The 21,193-nt window shown below is 28.7% G+C and overlaps 1 protein-coding gene across 3 annotated transcripts; it reads right to left on the minus strand.

Moving 5' to 3' along the window:
• Positions 1-2,462: 2,462 nt before the first annotated feature.
• LOC119607437 (ATP-dependent RNA helicase me31b) lies at positions 2,463-20,343 on the minus strand. 3 transcript variants are annotated; one of them, XM_037961326.1, is made up of 6 exons: positions 20,130-20,343; positions 16,100-16,243; positions 15,781-15,886; positions 3,676-4,054; positions 2,952-3,599; positions 2,463-2,878 (listed from the first exon to the last, which is right to left on the minus strand). In XM_037961326.1, exons 2-6 carry the CDS (start codon positions 16,147-16,149, stop codon positions 2,679-2,681), a joined length of 1,383 nt encoding a protein of 460 aa, XP_037817254.1. In that variant the 5' UTR covers positions 16,150-16,243; positions 20,130-20,343; the 3' UTR covers positions 2,463-2,678. The 3 variants fall into 3 exon arrangements, with proteins under 3 accessions (XP_037817254.1, XP_037817256.1, XP_037817255.1); XM_037961328.1 differs by having other exon boundaries at positions 16,100-16,157; positions 20,130-20,229; XM_037961327.1 differs by lacking the exon at positions 20,130-20,343 and adding an exon at positions 16,331-16,446.
• Between the last annotated feature and the right edge of the window lie 850 nt (positions 20,344-21,193).

Raw genomic sequence — 21,193 nt, forward strand, 5'->3', positions numbered from 1 at the left:
TAAAATTTATATCTTAAAATGCGACATTAATAATATTTGTACTAGTATCCATTAATTAAAACAAGTTTTTTGGTTCCAATCATCCATTACACACTCCTAAATACTACCAATAATCGTCAAATGGTGACCATGTCAATAACTTACACTACATATCGGTTCTGAAATTGATTATTGTCCAAAATAGTAGGATTTTTATATTAAATCAGGCACAATTAGTGGTATGAATACGAATTGAACAATTTTGAACACGGATACATCTTAATTTGTTGCTAGAACAATTAAAATGTCCGATCCATAAAACATGGTTATTGTATCGAGTATATCAAGATATGATTGGTAGCGTTATTGTATGCTTTTGAAATCGGAGTATTTGGAAAACCTGTTTAAATTAAAGGAAATATATAGAATTATCCAAATTTTAAAGTTTATGTTGTAAGTCTTAAGAAATCGGAGTTAAATTTCGGTTTTTTAAGAACGTACTGTGTTCAAAATGGCCAAATCCATGCATATAACATTAATTTCGAAATAACAACTCTTTTCAAAAGTTAAAAATTATATTTCCAATGCATCATTTGGAGGGTTCAATGACCACCAGATCCAAAATTCGGGGTCTAAAGTGGAAAAAAATCGTAGAAATGAGAAAAAACTATTCTACTAATTAATTCCGGACCCAATCGGCCCAAATTTTAAGATTTCGGAACTAAAAGTAGATTTTTTCCAAGTTATTGTGTAAAAAATATTTTATTAAAAAGTAATTATATTAATACATGTACAATTTTCATAAATTTTGTTAATATCATTAAACCAAATATATACTGAAATGATCCGTATACTTACTTTTGTGACGTAAATTTTGTACCTTTTTAACTTCAGCTTAAATGAGAACTCAAAAACTTTAATAAATAAATGTGTTTGTTTTTTGAAAAAATTATATCTTTTTTAAATAAAACCAATCGTCAGTATTTCTGTATACTTATTTTTGTGATCAACTATATATATGTATATTCTGGATCCTTATAGATAGCGGAGTCGATTAAAACATATCCATCTGTCTGTCCGTCCAACTGTGTCTGTTGAAATCAATTTTGGGAAGACCTCAGATATCTTCGGGATCCAAATCTTCAATAATTCTGCCGGACGTTTTTTCGAGAAGTTTCCTATTTCAAATCAGCAAAATTCATTCATAAATAACGGAGATATGAGCCATAATCCGAGGCAACCTCTGAAAATTTCATCAAATGAGAATGTTAGTGCATGCTTTGAAAAAAAAACAACAACAACATTGCTTATTGAAAAAGCGTATGTGTGGGTGTATGTTGGTTTTTTTGCTTTGCGTATTTTGTTGATTTTTTGTGTGTTTTGTTTCGTTGTTGTTTTTTGGCGTTGGTTGTTGTTTTATGTTTTGTTATTGCTAAAGTAACGGTAGAGTTGGAAAATATAAAATAAATTTAAATGTTATAAAATTATAGTTATTTTAAAAACACTATGGTGAAGGGTATATAAGATTCGCCAAAGGCGAATATTGAACTCTTTCTTGATTTATTTATATAGTTTTAAGAGTAGCAAAGCACACTGGATACAGCTAGTATATGTATAAAAAATTTTATAACAATCTTAAATTTTATATTTAACTTAACCTTAACATGTTTCAGTTTTTATACCCTACTTTAGTGGGGAGGGTAAACCTTAAAGTATACCAATCGGCTTAGAATCATTTTCTGAGTCTATTAAGCTTAAGGATTTTTAATATAATTGGATGAAATTTGGTACAAGCGCATTTTGTACCAAATTTCGTCCTTTGGCTCAAGGACGAAGCCTATTGAAAATGTCCATATTTGCCCCAAGCCTCTTTCCCTCTTTCAGAAAATTTGTTTTTCGGATATAAATTGCTTAAATGTATCGGAAACAAGATTATATTGAAGATAAATACTTTATTATGAAAAATAAATCACATTTAATATTCCTAACTGGTGTAGGGTATCATATGGCGGCCTCGCCCGACTATAATTTTTTGTATTTTTGTTTTGAGCACAAACCAGGAATATTCAAATAAATTTGATTATTTTTAATTTAGCTTTGACATTTATAACCTCATTTTAAAAATGAAAGGACAAAAGTTGAAAAAAAAAATTGTGTGAAATCTGGCAATTGGATTTCACTTTTCAAATTCACAAATTAACACAAATGATGTCTCCTTGTATAATTAGATAAAATTAAAAAAATTAAAAATTTTAGATAAAATCAGCTAAAGTTATTTTGGGAAATACTGATATAGTTTTGAAGGTAATAACGTTTGTTAAAATCAAGTCTTCGATTTTGGTAATCTCAACCTTTGTCAATTTCATAATTAAATTTAAATAGAATACGTATACAAATACTCGATTCCTTTATTAAGAAATGTATCTGCACGCCTATAGCTAAGGATTATTTTCTAAAACATGATAAATAAATAATAAATACAATTCGGAGGTTTAACGAAATTTCGGGCGTTTTGTTTTTTATTTCAGGTGACTTGATATTTTTTTTTAAATCAAATACAGGTCTATAAAACTGTACAGAATTTGTTTTTATTAAAAAAAAAAAGATATATAATAAAAAGAATCTTACAAAAATGAAAATTCAAAATTCAATAATTTTTCCTTTTAGAATTTTATGTATAATTTTTTGACAATAGCATATTATTTGCTAACATTTCCTTCTTCGGTACATGAATTATTAAGATCATTATTACTAGATTCTCCGGAATTAAGAGCTATATTGGCCACATACAAAGCTGGGTCAATCACCTTAGGTATAGGCTTGATTTCAGTTCCAAGTTCTTTTTCAATTCGATGTAAATCAAACCTATCCTCGTATGTTATTAAATTGATTGCAATACCTGTAAAAAAATGCAAATTATTTACAGTTAGTAGAAAGCTTGGGGTGTTTGTGTATGTTCCAGACATACATACCTAAATGACCAAATCGACCGGAACGACCAATACGATGCAAATAGGTTTCGGCCATCCGTGGAAAGTCGAAATTGATGACAACATTGACTGCCTGAACATCTATACCACGAGTGAACAAATCAGAGCAGACAAGATTTCGACACAAGCCCTGTCGAAAATCATGAAATACGCGATTTCTATGAGCTTGAGCCATTTTTGCGTGAATATAATAACAACAATAGCCTAGCTCGGTAATTTTCTTTGCTAGTAGTTCTACGCGTTGCGTCGAATTACAAAAGATGATAGATTGATTTATCTGCAGTTTAGAAAACAGGGTGTTTAAGCAATGTACTTTTTGGCGTTCTTGAACAAATGCATAGTATTGCGTGACACCCTTCAATGTTAGTTCCTCCATTAAATTTATTTCGTACGGTTCACGCAAATGTTTCTCCATAAAGTTTTTGACAGTCAATGGAAAAGTTGCAGAAAATAGAAGAATCTGAGGATCCTTGGGTAATTTTAAAATAACATGATCCAGCATGCCTTGAAAATCAAGTGATAAGAGTTTATCGGCTTCATCTAATACAAGTATCTTGCAATGAGACATATCCGCAACCTTTTTATCCATCAAGTCAAGAATACGTCCAGGAGTCGCAATAATAAGTTGAACTAATGTGTAAAAAAGACAAGTATTTATGCAACTATAAAATATACTCCCCCTCCTACCTCTGAGTTTTGTACCTACCTTTTTGATATATACGCAGTATATCATCCTTTAGAATCGTACCACCAGTTGTAACCATTACTCGAATATCAAGATGTTTTGCCAGTTCGATACAAATTTGCGATGTTTGCAAAGCAAGTTCTCTTGTCGGAACCATTATTAAGGCTTGTATATAATCCTTAGATGGATCAATCTGCTCCAAGACGGGTATACAATATGCTCCCGTCTTTCCGGTTCCATTTTTGGCTCTCGCCAAAACATCTTTTCCACTTAATGCTATTGGAATTGCTGCTTCCTGAATGGGTGATGGTCGTTCCCATCCCTTTTCAAAGATTCCCATTAAGAGTTCACGCTTTAAACAGAATTCTTCAAACTCATTTCCACGAGTGTCAGTGACATCCTGCAATAAAAATCACATATCAAATACTAATAAATGCACAGAAAAAAGTTTCAGCGTAAATGTTATGAAATGTTATGCTTTCATTGACTAAAGTTAATAATATTTAAGAATAAGTTCAGGATACACTAAGTAAGGTGAAATCGTCAAGGCAGCTTATTTTTATTTGTTTATTTAAATTATTTTTGACATAACAATAATTTATTTATTTTTATTAAATTAAATTTGTGTTTTCAATCGAAAAAATTTCAAACCAAAAATTATGAATGAAAATGCTGATAAGAGGGTTCCAAATGAAGAAATTCAGATGAAGCAGCAATAAGACGTGATCCTGCTATGACTACAATTTAAATGTAACTGCGGTTTTATAGGTAATATTGTGAAATACGCAAAAATTGTCTTTCCAAAAATATTGTGTTTGTTGTGGTTGTTTTTGCCCAAAAGCTCTCATTATCATGGTATAAATCATAGTAGAAAAAATAAAGGTATAACCGTTCTCTCATTTCGTAGCCATATTAAAATTCTGACGATTTATTATTTTCTATGCTACCGTATTTATTTTATAAATCCGAGTTTTTTGTTTACTTTTTATTTTTTTCAATTTAAAAATATAAAATGGAAAATATTTTTCAAACTAAATTAAAATATTATTTAACATAAAATTCTAATAGCAAAGAAAATAATTAAAATGTTAAAAGGTCCTTGCGACCGGACCTCGTTGATTTAAAGTTTGCTTGTAAGTAGTGCGGGCCATTCTCCCTGAAACATAATTTCATCTTTGTGTCCAATTGCAGAAGTTTCTTATGAGTGTTGTGTTCTGCTGGTATTTTGTTTTAGTACCAACGTATTAAATATGTGTCCGGTAAGATTCTTCACAGTTCTCACATTTCTCGGATGAACATATCTTGCGCTGTCAAACATGTCCAAGTAAGAAAATTATATGAATCTTCGAGCGGCAGTAACGTTCTAATGAAGATGTCTTCCTGTGTCATTTGTTCTATGCTGATTTGTGAAAATCTGATGATGATCTCTTTAAGTTAAATTAATGTATTTAGACAAAACAGATTTAAAAATGCGAGTATAGCGACAAAATTCAACGTAAACAACTGCAATAGGTGTTATTTAGGGGTTTAATGCCAATAAATCGTGGTATTAAGATAAAATTCAACAAGAACTTGTTCTGTGAAATTAATCAAATTCTGTTTCCATATAGGACATTCGGTTTAACTTTAGGACAACTTATGGACACATGCCAATCAAATACCTCTAGATGTCGACTTCTATTCAAAAGAATTTATGGTTTATACACCGACTCACAACAATGCTGCTTGAGTTACTCTTCTCAAAATATAAATTGTCATATGATATATTACCCCAAATATTTTGGGTTTAGTGTGGTCCGTTTATGAGCTGGACCGTTTTTATGAAAATATCGTTAGTGCACACAATTTTAAATGATTAATTTAAAAGTTATATTCAGCTTCAAAAATATTTTTGTTTTATGATGGTTCCCAAAATGTTTTGAGTCTATCGATGGCCGATGAGTAGATACAAAAAATACACTTTTTAGTATTTTTTAAAATTGTACAGTTTTTCTTAAAAAAATATACAATATGAGTATAATTTGAATGTTTTTTGTTATGAGGAGACGGTTATTTATGATTAATAGATCATTGGATTCGGCTTTAAAAACCATTGCAAATGATACCTCTGCGTTGAATATTCTAGCGAATGTATGGTTGATTAACTTGATTCTTTCTGTAAAAATGTTAGTTTATGTAAAAATATAAGCCCACAATAAAACAATTATTAAAATATATTTACAGTGTCTCACATAAGTATTCGAATTTAGGTGTACTTTTAAAAGAAACATAATTTAATAATATTTATTGTGTGTAAAATTAATAATTAAATTTGACATATTGTCTAGAGAGTCCTAAGGTTTAATATCACACTCCTTATAATTTAGATAATTTACATTTACTTAAATAAATTTAACTTTTTTTTAAAAAAAGTCCATAAAATTACTTCACAAAAGTATTCGAATTTTTCCTGTATTTCATATTTGACCATATTTTACGAAACACAAAAATTAGAATCGAATGGTCTTTTTGCTTAAAATTATTTCAAGGGGTTACTATCAACCGAAAGGATATATTTTTGGCCCATTTGGCCCACAATTTTGGGGCATTTGTACCATCTTTTCATATAATATCATTAAAATGACGATTTTTGACCATATTTGCCATTTTTTTCTCTTTTTCCAGAGATAAAACCAAAATTTAATATTGGGATTTAATAGATTCCTTGAGGTATCTAAAAATAATAATTTTTGTTATAAGGACCTGTACTTAAACATTCCAAGATATATTTTTGGTATCGTTCTTCTGTTTCTAATTGAATTATCTGGATCTTAAGTCCCTTTTCGTACCACTAGGATCGATATTTTCCGACAAAGTTGGCTAGTATATATTATTGTAGATATTAGCACTAATATATTTTAAATTTTCAAGACATCGTAGTGGTATACAACTCCAAAACATGCCTTAACAAAATGTCATCCTATACAGTAGATTTCAGTTTTTACTACTCATAACATTCACGATTATGTTACCCATTACAAAAACGCTGTATGTCCAAAATTTTGGGTTTATTTTGATCATAGTAGATAATATTTAAACAGAAATCAATATTTTTGAGTTAGACCATAATGATATGGTGACATTCAGCCTAGAGACCAATGGTTATAAAAAGAATGATTCCACTATATTGAATGGCGTTTCTTCGAGGCATGCTTTGGAGTTGTACACTTCCACAATATATTGAAAACTTAAAATGTATAACAGCTGATATCTAAAACAATATATAGAAGACAAGTTTCCCCGAAAATTTTTGACCCTGGTATTATAAAAATGGACTTGAGTTCCAATAAATTGAATTAGCGATAGAAGAATGATTCCAATAAATGCTCCAAAATTGTGGACCAAATGGGCCAAAAATATATCCATTCGGTTGATAGTTACCCCTTAAAACAATTTTTAGCAAAAAAAACATTCGATTCTAATTTTTGTGTTTCGTAAAATATAGTCAAATATGAAATACAGGAAAATTCGTATACTTTTGTGAGGTAATTTTATGGACTTTTTTTAAATAAAGCTAAATTAATTTAAGAAATGTGATTTTTTAAAGTTTTAAAAAGCGTGATATCAAAGCTAAGGACTGTCTAGACAATTTAACAAATTAAGTTATTAATTTTGCACACAAAATTTGGTTTCTTTTCATATTATACCTAAATTCGAATACTTATGAGAGACACTGTATATACATGCATATGTATTTACAAAATTCCAGTATTACTGGACATACAAACATATGTATGTATAAATGTATCTAGTAGAAAAATACACTTTTTTTATTTCTAATTTCCTAAATATGATTTCCCCTACTACATGTGTGGCAACGTTTTTCTTTATTTGTTTCCAAAAAATAAATTTCAATAATTCTTATTTACGTCAAAAAACTTTTCATTGAGAGAGAACGTAATTACCTTGTTTTCTTTATACCATGTGTTTAAGTACAAATCGATTATTTGCGGTATTTTTCCTCTAAGTGTAAATCCTAATGATTTACTACTTTAGTTTACATCTTTGATGGAAAACTATTACTAATTCAACGAGTAAACCGCTAACTGTATTTAAACTTTGTTAGCCTCCATACTTAGAAATAAGTAGTTGTTTATCATTCGTCATATAGAAGCCTTAAAGAGCACTTCTTGTTGTGCATACATGCTTAAGGTAATATATAAATAAAGGAAGACAAATCTTCTCCTTTTATAAAACTAATAATTCTTTGTGTTTTATTCTTTTTGTGCATTTACACTGAACCAAATCGGATTGACGTCGAAACATTGGTCGCTTCGAACCGGATTAATAAAATTGTTGCTTCGAATCGAGGATAATCTACACATCTTGATCTTAATCAAGCGGATAAAACACGAAGAAGTTCATCCTCCAGCATATGAAAGGAAGACCCCTTGCCAAGGAATTTTAAGTGCCCTTTTGTTTGGAGAATTTTTAAGATTGTTTTTTTTTAAATGGTTAGTAAATTGATATAAAAGTGATTGTGTCAAAAGGAAAAGTACATAAACATACATAAATACATACATATGGATGTAAATACTTGTGTGTTATAAAGAAAAAACAAAAGAAAACAACAAGTGTCTATTGTCGAAAAAGGAAATTAATTTTACTGCCAATAATTTATTGTGAATTAATTTTAATCCCTATTTTAATACATCCTTGCGCGATTATATTTTATACAGTACCTGTTGACAGATAGTGATCGGTACTTTTATAATCAAGGCTGCGTTTGTTTACATTGGACAACAGCCATAATTGATAATTAAAATTTGCATTTTTTCGGCAAATACTTAAATAAATAAATTATTATTATTCAATAATTAAATTTTATGAAAATTATTTTGGTGTAAATAGTGATCAAAATAATTAGTGACTGCATTTAATGCAAGGTTTGTTCACAAAAATTTAATATTAGTAATTGTGTTGTGAAAGATAAAATTCTTCTTCTTCCTCCTTTTACTAATTTATTGTTAGTTACCCTACGGTCGGTCGATTTGACTTAAAATAGTTAGTTTAGATATTTATAATACAAATTCGAATTTTTTGTGAATTTGAACGCTGCTTCCATTTTTATACTGTTTTACTGAATTAATCCAATCTTAAAATTGTGAAAAATGCCTTTGACAGCCCTCGAACGTTTCACTCGTGCTTCAGACGCCGTTATAAAATTTGAGGCAAACTTTAATAATATACGCGAGGAAGAACATCACGTGTACTACTTCGAAGTTTTGGAAAGTGAATTGAAGATGTGTTGGGAAAAGGTGAAAATTATTTTCGATAAGTGTTTAGACGATCTTGAATCTTCTGAAGACGCTGAGCCAGAAGATATTCAAGTGGCTGAAAGTAAATTCCAGAGTACCCTTAATGTTTATGCGCGATGTTCAAAGTCGATAAAAATTAAGATTGATGAATTGGAAGCAAAGACTAAGCCTAAAGTTTCCCATCATCCAAACAATGATTCAAATTTTGATAATGTTAGTCATAATTTACCTCTTCCGCCATGTGATACGGACATCTTCAACGGCGATTATCTCTCATGGCCTACATTTAGGGATCTTTTTACTGCCTTATATATTAATAACAGTCGGCTTAGTAATATCGAGCGATTATGTTATTTAGTAAAAAGAACAGATAACGAAGCGAGAGAAATTGTGTCTAAATGTCCGGGTTTGATATAGCGTGGAAAAGTTTGAAAAATACGTACGAAAATCCTCGAATGCTAGTTAATAATCAGTTAAAGTGTTTGTTTGGTTTAGAGACAATAACAGAAGAGACTAGTTCCTCTTTGAAAAGGTTACAGCGCGGAATCAATGGATTTTTGACTGCTATGTCGATATATGAGATTCCCACTCAAAATTGGGATCCAATTATCGTTTTTATTTGTATTCAAAGACTGCCCTCTCAGACAGTGACTCTATGGGAACAAAGTGTTAAGGACAAAACTGCCTTATCTTTATGGAAAGATTTGGACATGTTTTTGACCGAAAGAATCCAAACGTTAGATTGCATACGCGATCTTATGAGTTCCAACACTGATAAGAAAGGCATTGAACGCAAGGAAAAGACACATGTTTCGAATACAGGTCCTACGAATGCTTGTGTTTTATGTAGAAAACCGGGTCATTTACTTCGTTTTTGCCGTCAGTTTGATAGAATGTCTATTCCTGAGAGAGTTAGAACGGTTAAAAAATTTCATTGCTGCATAAATTGTCTAGCTAACTCACATGAATTTAATGATTGTTTAAGTGAACATCGTTGTTCTATTTGTAATAAGCGGCACCATACTTCACTACTTCGGGATTCTTCAGCTTCGCAAAACTCTAGAAATGCACTTCCTGAGTCATTAAATGACAACTCTTCTTTGGTTTTACGACCATACAATCACACTCCTAATGACCAACGACCTACTAACACGTCAACTGCATTAGTAGAAAGACCGACTACGTCAGGCACTATAGTTGAACGACAAGTATTTCATACTAGTCAAAATGATTCTACTCCTTTGGGTACAGTGACTAGCAATGTACCTCCTACTTCATTAGATGACAATTCTAGTGTGGTTCTACGACCCACTAATCCAACTCCTAATGACCATCTGCCCACTTTGTCAGGTACAACAGCTGGAAGACATTCCGTTACTGAACGACAAGTATTCCATATTCGTAGGAATCATTCTGTTCTATTGGGTACAGCAACTGTCGACTTGATACACAATGGATGTAGATATCAAGTTAGAGCTTTAATTGACCCTGCTTCAGAATGTACTATTATTTCTGAAAAGTTGATGAAAAGATTAAAGCTGCCCACCATTTCCGAAACAGCGAAGTTTTCGGGCGTAAATGAGGAATTTTCGGCCATTTCGACGAAGACTTGTAATTTGATAAATACTTCTGCTTCTATTTTGTCAAGCTTTTCGGGAAATTTGCCTTCGGTATCGGTCAATGCCGACGAATCCTTTCGGAAGCAGACCTGTAGAAATATTATTAGGAGCTGATGTATACCCCCAGCTTATTTTACCCGGAATTAGAAAAAAGGTACTCGGATCATTATTGGCTCAAAAAACCGTATTTGGTTGGATATTAACCGGTCCTGTAAATAGTATTAATTCATCTCCTACGAGGGAAAGATATAGACCAACTAAAAATAGCTACATTCCAACATGGAATCGTAATGAACCCAAATGATGTAGGAACTAGTTAGTTTATCAATCTGTAATAGAACCGCTACTAATTAGAATGTTTGTAAATCATTATTTTTTCATTTCGTCTACGACAACGCACTACGTGCAAACACTTATAGTAACCATTTACGAGGTAATATTTAAATATAAATAATTCGAGATTTACGTCTATCCCTAACGCTGTATTAATAGAATCGTAAAAGATGGAAAGAATTTTTAAGTAATTTTACTATTGATCGCTTTGTATGGCAGACTTGTTGTTTTGAATTCCGAAATGATCACTACATATATATCAATTTACTTTACTAAAAAATATTTTTATAAAAATGAGCTGTCTTTTTCCGAACTGCGAAAGCAAAAAACACCATTCAAGCGTTTCAAATATACATTTCTTTAAAATACCAACTATACCGTATACATATACGCAAAGAATGGTTAAAGGTACGTATGTTAGATTTTTGGTTGAAGTTTATTCGTAATATTTCCATTTGAAAGGTGTGCAATATCGAAGAAGACGATTTGCCAGGATTAAGGCAAATTGATAAAAAAGTAATGTTTTTAAAAATAATTTTCATTACATAATAATTAAATTAAAATTATATTATTAATATAATATTATTGATCATATCATTATCGAAAAAATATATTAAATTGATATTAAGTATACTTGAGATGCCCGTCTGGGGACTATGTATATAATACTCATCTAAAACTTTTTGTTTATTTTAAGTACAAATTATATATATTTTTGAATAAATTAACAGCATTAAAAAAAAAACGATTTGCCAGGTGAACCCTTAGTATGTTCCCTACATTTTTCCAGGCAAGATTTAAAAAATAATGAGAAGAATGTTCGCGTCAATAGAAACGCAAATAAGATTCAAATTCAACACCCACTTATGTATATATATCGTTGTACATCATTTATGAATTACACATATGTGTTTAAAAATTTCTCAAGGTATTTTACACTTTTTCTTAATATGGCAACGCTCTTTTGAATATTTACACAAATAATAGACTTCAAACATCTCCTTTCTTGTCAACAAATTTATATTGAAACATCCTTCTATATTTTTAAATCATGCTTATTACACCATGAGCAAGTTCCTAAATGGTGTGAATTTTTTTATATTTATTTTTTTAAACAAAATCTAGAAGCCTTGACTTAAAATAATTCAAATTTTATTTATGTGTATTTATCTTTTTGTTAAAAATGTGTGGAATTTTCTTCGGAAAATTTTTTATTTCATTATGATTTTTAGATTAAAATCGATGATATGTTCGCGAAATTTGGGGGAGTTTATGAAATTTGGGAATGTTCAACTATGTTTGCTGATGATTTATTGTTTTAGAATTTGCTTTTTTTTTAATTTCAATTTTTGTTTTTTATACAAAATTAGCTAATAAAGGATTGATATCTACTGAATATGGAAACAGTTTAGTAGATAATGGACTTTTTTGCAATTTTTTATGAATATCGTAGAAAAAAAAAATAAAAATTATAAAAATTTACATCATGTGCAAGTTCATACCGTCATATGAAATGCAAAAAGCCCTAAGTTACATTGAACAAAATTTTTCAGAAACTAATATTGAAAAATTAGTATTTGAAGAAAAATTTGCAGTTTTTGTTTTATTTACGGAGATTGAAACTTACGCCCTTGAGAATTTGTTTTTTCTGATACCCAAAAGGGCGTAAGTTACATTAAGAAATAATCATTTTCAACATTTTTCACTAAATTTAAATCGGTTTTTGTTGGTCAAATATGGAATGCATAAGGCTTCTTTGTTTTCATAAAGATTTTCGGAAATTGGAATTTTTCTTTGAAAAAATTCAAAAGCTGTTAAAATAATCTATAAATTGCAAGGATTCGCTAAAAGTGCCATTTTTGTTTTATTTTATGCCAACTTATAACATTTTACAATTTCGAAGTTAAAAATTCAAAAGAATTTTAAAATTTTCATGAATTTTAAGATAATTTTCGAACATAATCTTTTAGAATTTCGTTGATAGGGACGTTACCAAATTCATTCCAGATATGAATTATTTTTTTCCGTGGGTAAATAAATACATATCCATATAAAAGGTTAACGTGGCTAATTGATTAACTTTAAACAAAATCGACGCAGTAAGGACAGAAATCAAAAAATCTAATATTCACAAAAAACATCTGTTAAAGCTGCAAAAATATCTCCAGATCATGAGGATAATTTTTTTTTTCGAAAATTTTAACTTATGTTGGAAATAATTTATATAGAAAAGAAAAAATCCTTGCAAATTGCTATGATAAACTCATCAAAATTAGATATTTGAAAAGAAATATTTATACATTAACGTTTAGGAAATAATGTACACTATTACCGTCTAGTTTCGAAATGTATGTAAAACCTTTAAAGAGTAAGAACTCTCGGAATAAAATTTTTGAAAATAAAGTAAAACAATGATCATTTATGGACCGAATCTCATAGAACTTGGTGGAGATATTTTTGTTCCTAAAAAACTTGTTTCATTTTGTTCCTATAAAACTTGTTTATGTCGAATTTGAACGCTATGCTAGTATTTTTAATCCTGCCATAAGCATTAAAAAAGTTTCCTTAAGGGGGTATAAACCGATACTCATAACAATTAACAAAAGAATTTTGGATATTTTTAAGGCATTTATTAGCATTAAATTTTTTATTTACGGGGACCTTATAGGGGAGCTAAGATAAATATTGCGATATACGCTATACTTTACTATATAATTTCATGGTTTTTTAAAAGTAACTTTTTCAAAATTTAATCATGATTGTTGCATAATTAACATATAAATACTCATCAATATATATATTGATGAGTATTTATGCAGTGTTCTGTGGGACTATGAGAAATTTAAGATGGACACTTAACAAATTTTTGGCCTCCGGTAGGTTAGTTGTTAGTGTTATACTCTGGTAGACCGGAGGTGGTGGGTTCGATTCCCACCTGAGGCACTGGTTAAGGAGTATTTCTTCGGATTTGATGTATATACATCCTCCTTTCAAACTAACTAACTAACAAACAAATTTAAAACACCTCGTACGTAGGACACAACAAAACATTTGTGTTAAATCAAAGTAGCTTAAAAAAGGAACTGTATGTAGGAATCAAGGTTATGAGAAAATGTCCTAAGTCCCAAGTCCATAACAAAATCCTAAAAAAATATTCAACGGCATAATTTAAAGATTCTTTTATAACTGATATGGGCATTTCCACCAAAAATTTTATAACTTAAGTTATAAAATTTGTACTTTTCTGTAAAATGTACTAAATAGGACCTGTGTTATAAGCTGATTTAGTGAAGAAAATTTTTAATCTTATAATATGAAATTATACACGTTAATTATCAATTTTACATTATTGCAAAAATGCGTACAAAATCATTTTTTAAATAAAAAACATGCATTATTGAACTATCATGACAGAGTTATAATTTTACAAATTTGTATTTGCAAACTATTATTTACTACATATCGGCCCTGTTTTTAATATTAGTACTATGTGGGTTTTAACAAAGTTTTCAGCAAAAAAAAAAAAACAGTTCAATTAAGCTGTATTTTTGTCATACATATCGCGTTGCTTTAAAAAAATATGTATATTGACGGATTCCTTAACTAATGTAAACAATTTGTATTTTGAAAAATAGCTTAATTTTTAACGCGTTTGAGCGCAATTAAAAAATCTCCACATAGGAGTTTTTGGAAAACAGTTTTTATATTGAAATTTTCTTCCCATTTTATGTACAGATTCTTAAATTTCGTTGGAAATTTGGATTTAGAGGCGTTGAGAGTTATATTTGACCAATTATAATAACATGCAACGGATGTTAGCATTATATCCACATCATCAGCGATATATACATTTGCAAACTGGTATACAACATAATCTAAACAATCTAAATAAAGAACTAAAAGTCGTGGTCCTAATGAGATAGTAGTTTAATGGTTTAAATCAATATAATTTGAAAGACAGAAATTTTTGTTGGAACATTTAATATATGGAAATCACATAGGTGATTTTGCTAAATCCTAAACCAATTAAGATATCGATAAATGCTTTTATAGACATAAGTAACCAGTAGAGCTACAAATTGCAACAACAAAAATTCGAAAAAAATGCACATAGTACTAAAATTCAAAACAGGGACAATATGTATATTAGACTGTCCCGTGGACCACTTTTTTGGAGGAATACCTCTCAAACAGTGAGTTTTAATGTATTAAATACGAGAAAAATAAAAAAAAAATTTTTTAAAAGGTTCTCAGTTCCTTACCCGCGATTGAAAATCTTGATCTCAGTACAATATTAAAAAAAATGTTCTGCAATCTTTTCGAAAATTCAGTAATTTTGAGCTTATCGCGGGAAAAATAATTGCAATATTTGTTAGTGCTGGTCCGCAAAACGACTTTAGGTGCATTATAAAGGGCATATAAATTTCAAAAAATTCTGAAATGGACCAAACCAAATACCAAACTACTTTTTAAATATTTTTCTGTATAAGCTAAAAATTACGACAACTTTGACACCTATTTCGATAAAAAGTGAAAATAACATGCCTCTCCAACCCACTAAAAATCATTTTGTGGACCAAAAATACTCTACAAAAATTTTAAGATTATTTTTCCCGCAATCAGCACAAAATTGCGGAATTTTTGAGGACCATTTCAAAAAAATCGGAGATATTTTATTTTTCAAAAATTATACTGAGATCAGAATTTTCAATCGCTGGTAGGGAACTGAGGACCATTCGATTTTTTTATTATTTTTCTCGTGTTTAGTACATTAATACGCAACGATTGAGAGGTATTCCTACATGAAATTCTTAAAAAGGCTGTTCCTCGGGACACTCTAATGTATATACACAAAAAATTTTATTTATTGTACTTACACTTGTTTTGAAACGATTGTCTTTTGGTGGTATTTTAAGTTTAGATTTCCAACCCATGTCATCTCCAATGTTTGTAACAAGTTGGTGTTGGTGTTCTTTGTTTATACTGCAAATTATGAAATATCAAGATTATATTAGTAAAAATTAAACAGCATTCCAGAACGCAGTTTTTTATCTGGCCAGATTTAAACAAAAATGTAAATTATTTGATGTGTACAATAATAGATATAATTTGATAATTTATAAAAGTATTTTTTCATGACTTTAACAATCATTATGAAAATCTGGGACAATTATATTAAAAACGATTGGAACATACCTCTTTATTATCATATTTCCATGTGCAGAATTAATCTTTTCTGTCATCATTTTTACGACTGCAATAAATTAAATACGTCAACTTTTAAAACAAAACCATTAAACAATAAGCCAGAATTTGTATATAGGATAACTTTTCTCAATTCTGAAAATAAATAAAAGAAATCAATATTTATGCTTAGTTTTATTTTATTATTATAGCGAATTTCGATTGTGTTCTTTTTGTATTTACCTAAATAGAACTATTTCGTTCTCAGAACTTCTTCAAAAACTACCCAGCAAAAACTGAAAAACTACTCACAACGATAGCAACTAATAGGGAGTTAGGTAAGCACTTACTAAGATCGCCTGCAAATAGGAAGTTAAGTAAGTAGTTTGTTTCTGAGACAAAAATTGTCTACGAGGCCTCGAGGTATTCTCGCGAGGATATGTCCACTGCGTCTATTATTAGTTTCGTTAAAAACAAACAATATGTCAAGGCTAAAAAGTAAGTACTTACATAATATATTATTTGTAAGTCATTACTAGAATTCTTAATCCATAATATATTATTTGTAAGTCATTACTAGAATCCTTGTAAGTAATGCAGGCGATATGTAGTAGTCATTGAGAAGTTGTTGAGTAAGTAGAAAACATTGCCATTTTTTTGCTGGCTACTTCTGTGATAGTTTTTACTGTTTATTAGCGTTTGCGTGTTTAAATGCAAGGGATGGATCATTTAACTAATACCCAGTAAAAAATGTTAAGTTGCTCAAGAAGAAGGGATATTTTCATGATTTTTTTAATGCATTTAGGCATTTCAACTGCACCCAATTCACTCATATAACTCTAATACACATAGGAATTATAATACATATTTCACTATAATTTGGTTATATCTTCGGATTTAAAGGAAACGCGCCTTTATACAATAAATATTAAAAATAACATTAATATTATCAGATTTATATTTTATTTGTTAATATTAGTAATATTAAGTCCATTTTAACATCTTACTTAATAACCCAGCAAAAAAATTTTGAAGTTGTTCAAGAAGAAGGGATATTTTCATGATTTCTTTAGTACGTATTCAATTTAATGCGTTCTAAATACATGCCTAAATTCTAATAAATTTTTCATAAGTGAAGGCATGAAAAATTGCACCCAATTCACTCATGTAACTCTACTATAGGAACTGTAATATATCACTATAATTTGGTATACTCTTAGAATTTAAAGGAAACGTGCATTTCATACAACAAATTTAAAAATAACATTAGTTTTATTAGATTTTTGTATTTAATATTTGTTAAATTAGTAATATTAAGTCCATTTTAACATCTTACTTAATAAGAGAAGGAAAAAAACCAAGTTGACTGACTGATTTTAAATTATAATGGGTATTTTTACTTCAAATGAATTTTAATGCAATTCAAAATTTGTTTTATTTTGTTATCACATTTAATTTTTATCAATATCATGCTAAAATATTAATTTAAATATTAATAATTAATTCGTAATACCTTTAATAATGCATTTTAAAATAAATATAGTGCACCAATGAAAATTCGCTTGAGAATCATCGGATGTTCATTGGTTGTAAGCACTCATTTTAATGCCGAACTATTTTTCCAAATACGAACCCATGCACGCCAATGACACGCTAATGTTAAAATCATGCATGTTTCACCTAAATATGAACCAGTACATTATCAGCTGAACCCATGCATTTACTACTTTTTTTGCACGCCTTTTTTTGCTGGGAAGAGAAGGAAAATACCAAGTTGACTGTCTGACAGATTTTAAAATATTTATAATGGGTATTTTTACTCTGAATAAATTTTTATGCAATTCAAAATCAGTCATTAATGTTTTATTTTGTTATCATATTTAATTTTAATCAATATAATATATTCATGACGAATGACCCAATACTGCTGAATTTGAGTCAACCAGGTGGTTAGATACATATTAACAGAAAATAACAATTTTTGCCAATAGATGCATAAAAAATATCTATTTTCTGAATATACAATTGAAAAACCATTTTTGAGTATCCCTTGTCTCGTTTACTTTGAGTACAGTTGAAATAAATTATTTCACATCATACTAAACTATTTCGCTTTACGAAAGAATTTTTTTATCTTAGACATGGATTATTTTCAGTGCAGGATAGCTCAAGTAAAAAAACATTTGTTTTTTAATGATCTTAAGGATCAGTACAAAACAAATAAAAACATAAGTGCACACAAACCGAATCATAAGACGACCCAAAAAATAGTAGGATGACTTTGGTATCCGTAAAATTAATAAAAATGGTGATATTTATGAAAAACGCATTTACACGCTAAATGAATGATATGAAGTACAACATATCGCTAAAAAAATCACTTTTTTAAATTCGGAAGTGTTTGGGCTATAATTGACCTTATTCGAAAAATTGACGATATAGATTTCATAATAAAATAAAAGGTTAAAGTTAGCCCTCTAAAATTTTAAAAATGTTAAATAGGGCCGTTTGTGTTTTAGGATATATACAGATATATCGACTCTCCTTCCGAAATTCACTTTAATTTTGTGAGATATGATTTGATGGTGGGTATATAAGATTTGACATAACGATATATAATAATATATTTTAAGGTGTATTTTTTATTTCATAATAACGGGGAGTAATATTCAACATTATCTTAGAAAACTTAAATTTCTAGCAGAGCTTAAAGGTGTTAATTGCAATCATTCATGAGAATTTTTAATTTTTATACTACAAATCTATTCTAAGACTATGTCTAAATCCCAAAACTAAAAAGTTTGAAATAAACTTTTTTTCTTTGATTTAATATATCTAAATGTTATTTAATTATATATGTATTTACATTAATACAAAAAAGCCTTCATGAACAATAATACTTTTATTGTAACATAATTAAATCTTTAAGTAAAAAATATTTTTATATTCAAAAATAACAATCAAAACATTATCCAATCTTTATAATTTCAAATAAAGAGGTACCATTAAAGAACTATTTCTCAAATCTCTAGAATAGAAATGTAATAGGTATATTTTGAAAATCTCCAATAAGAAAATGGATATAAAAAACACTTCCCCGTTTCGCTGAACAATTTCTAAGAAACTTGAGAAAAGTACATACATCGTATTTCAAATAAATCTTACATTAACGTTAAAAACGATTAATCTCTAATTGTTAATCTCCAAATTTACGAGCCGTTACAATACATTATAACATTATCCTACCATCCTTAATACATTTTAGAACCTGTTATAACAATTCTTTTATTAAGATAATAAATTTTTACTTATAATCATAAAATTTTAAATATAAAATTGTAAACGGACGATCAGCTAATATTACCAGTAAAGATAATTTGTCTGCTTTTACCTTTTCAGTAGGACTGAGAATACAAAAAGGACAATGCAACATACACTTCTCATTTTGTACATTATGTAGCCATATATCGTTTATATTTATCTTCAATGCCGCATTTTACCAATTGATAGAAATAATTAAATTATTTTTTACATTAACTTGTATTAAAAATTTATAATTTGTTTAAAAATATAACAGCTACAAATTTACGCATTAAAACAATCATATTTATTTGTAGAGAAAAATAGGATTTAAAAAAGATTGCGGACGTCTCAATAAGTGAAATTATAAATGAAATAATTATGTATTGTATCAAAAAACAACTATTGTATTGTCGATAGAATTATTTTCATATTTATACTCGGCATTTAATTTTTGTAACAAATATTTTTATTTATTTGTAAATGTGACATTTGTTATAAATCGTTTTAGTTTTTCATCTTTGTTTTTTCACTATAATATTGAATTTTCAGTATTTTAGTTACTTTCACTGTGTCGGCATAATTTAGAAAAACAACACCATAAACATTCACAATTTGCATTCGTACAATTGGACTCTTTCTTACATTCATTAATTTTACTACAAATTTTGACCAAATTTTTCTAATGTTATATTTAGAATCACTAAAAATATATTTAAAATTGTTTGAAGTCAATACATACCTAATATTTTTAGATTTTGTTTACTATGCTGTTTTATTATAAAAAGACAATATAAAAAATCCACGAATCCGATGTGTTCTCTTCTAAATGACTTAAATAAAAATCAGTTGTGCCAACCATGACTTTTTTGCATACAACTTACAGCCAGTGATGCTAATATGATTTTATATTCCATAGTACAAGTACAACGAATATAGTCACTATACAGTGATTCATATATTCTGCGCTGGTAACAGAGAGGAAATTGCATTAAGAAGTGCAAACTAACCATCTTCCAAACATCGATAATATGAAAAAAATTTTGGTTTCCTTACGTTTGAATACATAGGTATGTAGTGTATATATATATATATATATATATATATATATATATATATATATATATTGTTTACTGAACACAGCTAGCACTAAGAGTAATGTCAGAACCAAAAAATAAATCTACACAAAATAATAATTTTTTGTTTAGACGATAATAAAATGTTTTAGTTTCATAAATAATATTTTCAAAATCTTCAATTAAGTGTTATTTAATTGAATTTCTTTATTTTTAAAAGTAATTTTTTTAATCGAAAAACCATTTCAAAGCAAAAAACACGATAATTTAATATGTGAAGGGTTGTGTTTAAACTCATTTGTCCATTTCACAAGCCTCGTGTATCTACGCATCGTGTTTATTTTTGTATTAGTTTACACTTGTGTATAAATGTTGTTGGTAATTTAAATTAAAAAAGCTCGTATAACTTTAAGTTTGTTTTTCATATGTTTATTTATTTCGTATTCAGTGTCAAACTATCATTCTCATGTGAATGCCAAATTTTAAAGAAGATAAAACAGAAGAAGAATAATTTCATAAAGTAAACATTTAAAAAAAGCTTTAAAGTGAAAAAAAATATAAAGACCAGTTGTGAATTGGACAATTGTGTTTTTGCAAAACATGTTAAAAACATTAATATGTGAACATAGAATTAGAGTTCAATATTCGCCTTTGCCGAATCTTGTATACCCTTTACAAAGGCGAATTCATATAAGGTGGTGTTATTCAATCAGCTGATATTTTTTTCTTA

Source organism: Lucilia sericata, unplaced genomic scaffold, assembly GCF_015586225.1.
Source record: "Lucilia sericata isolate MDLA Ls3-8-SP2 unplaced genomic scaffold, ASM1558622v1 Contig000695F_arrow, whole genome shotgun sequence".
Classification (NCBI taxonomy): Eukaryota; Metazoa; Arthropoda; class Insecta; order Diptera; family Calliphoridae; genus Lucilia; species Lucilia sericata.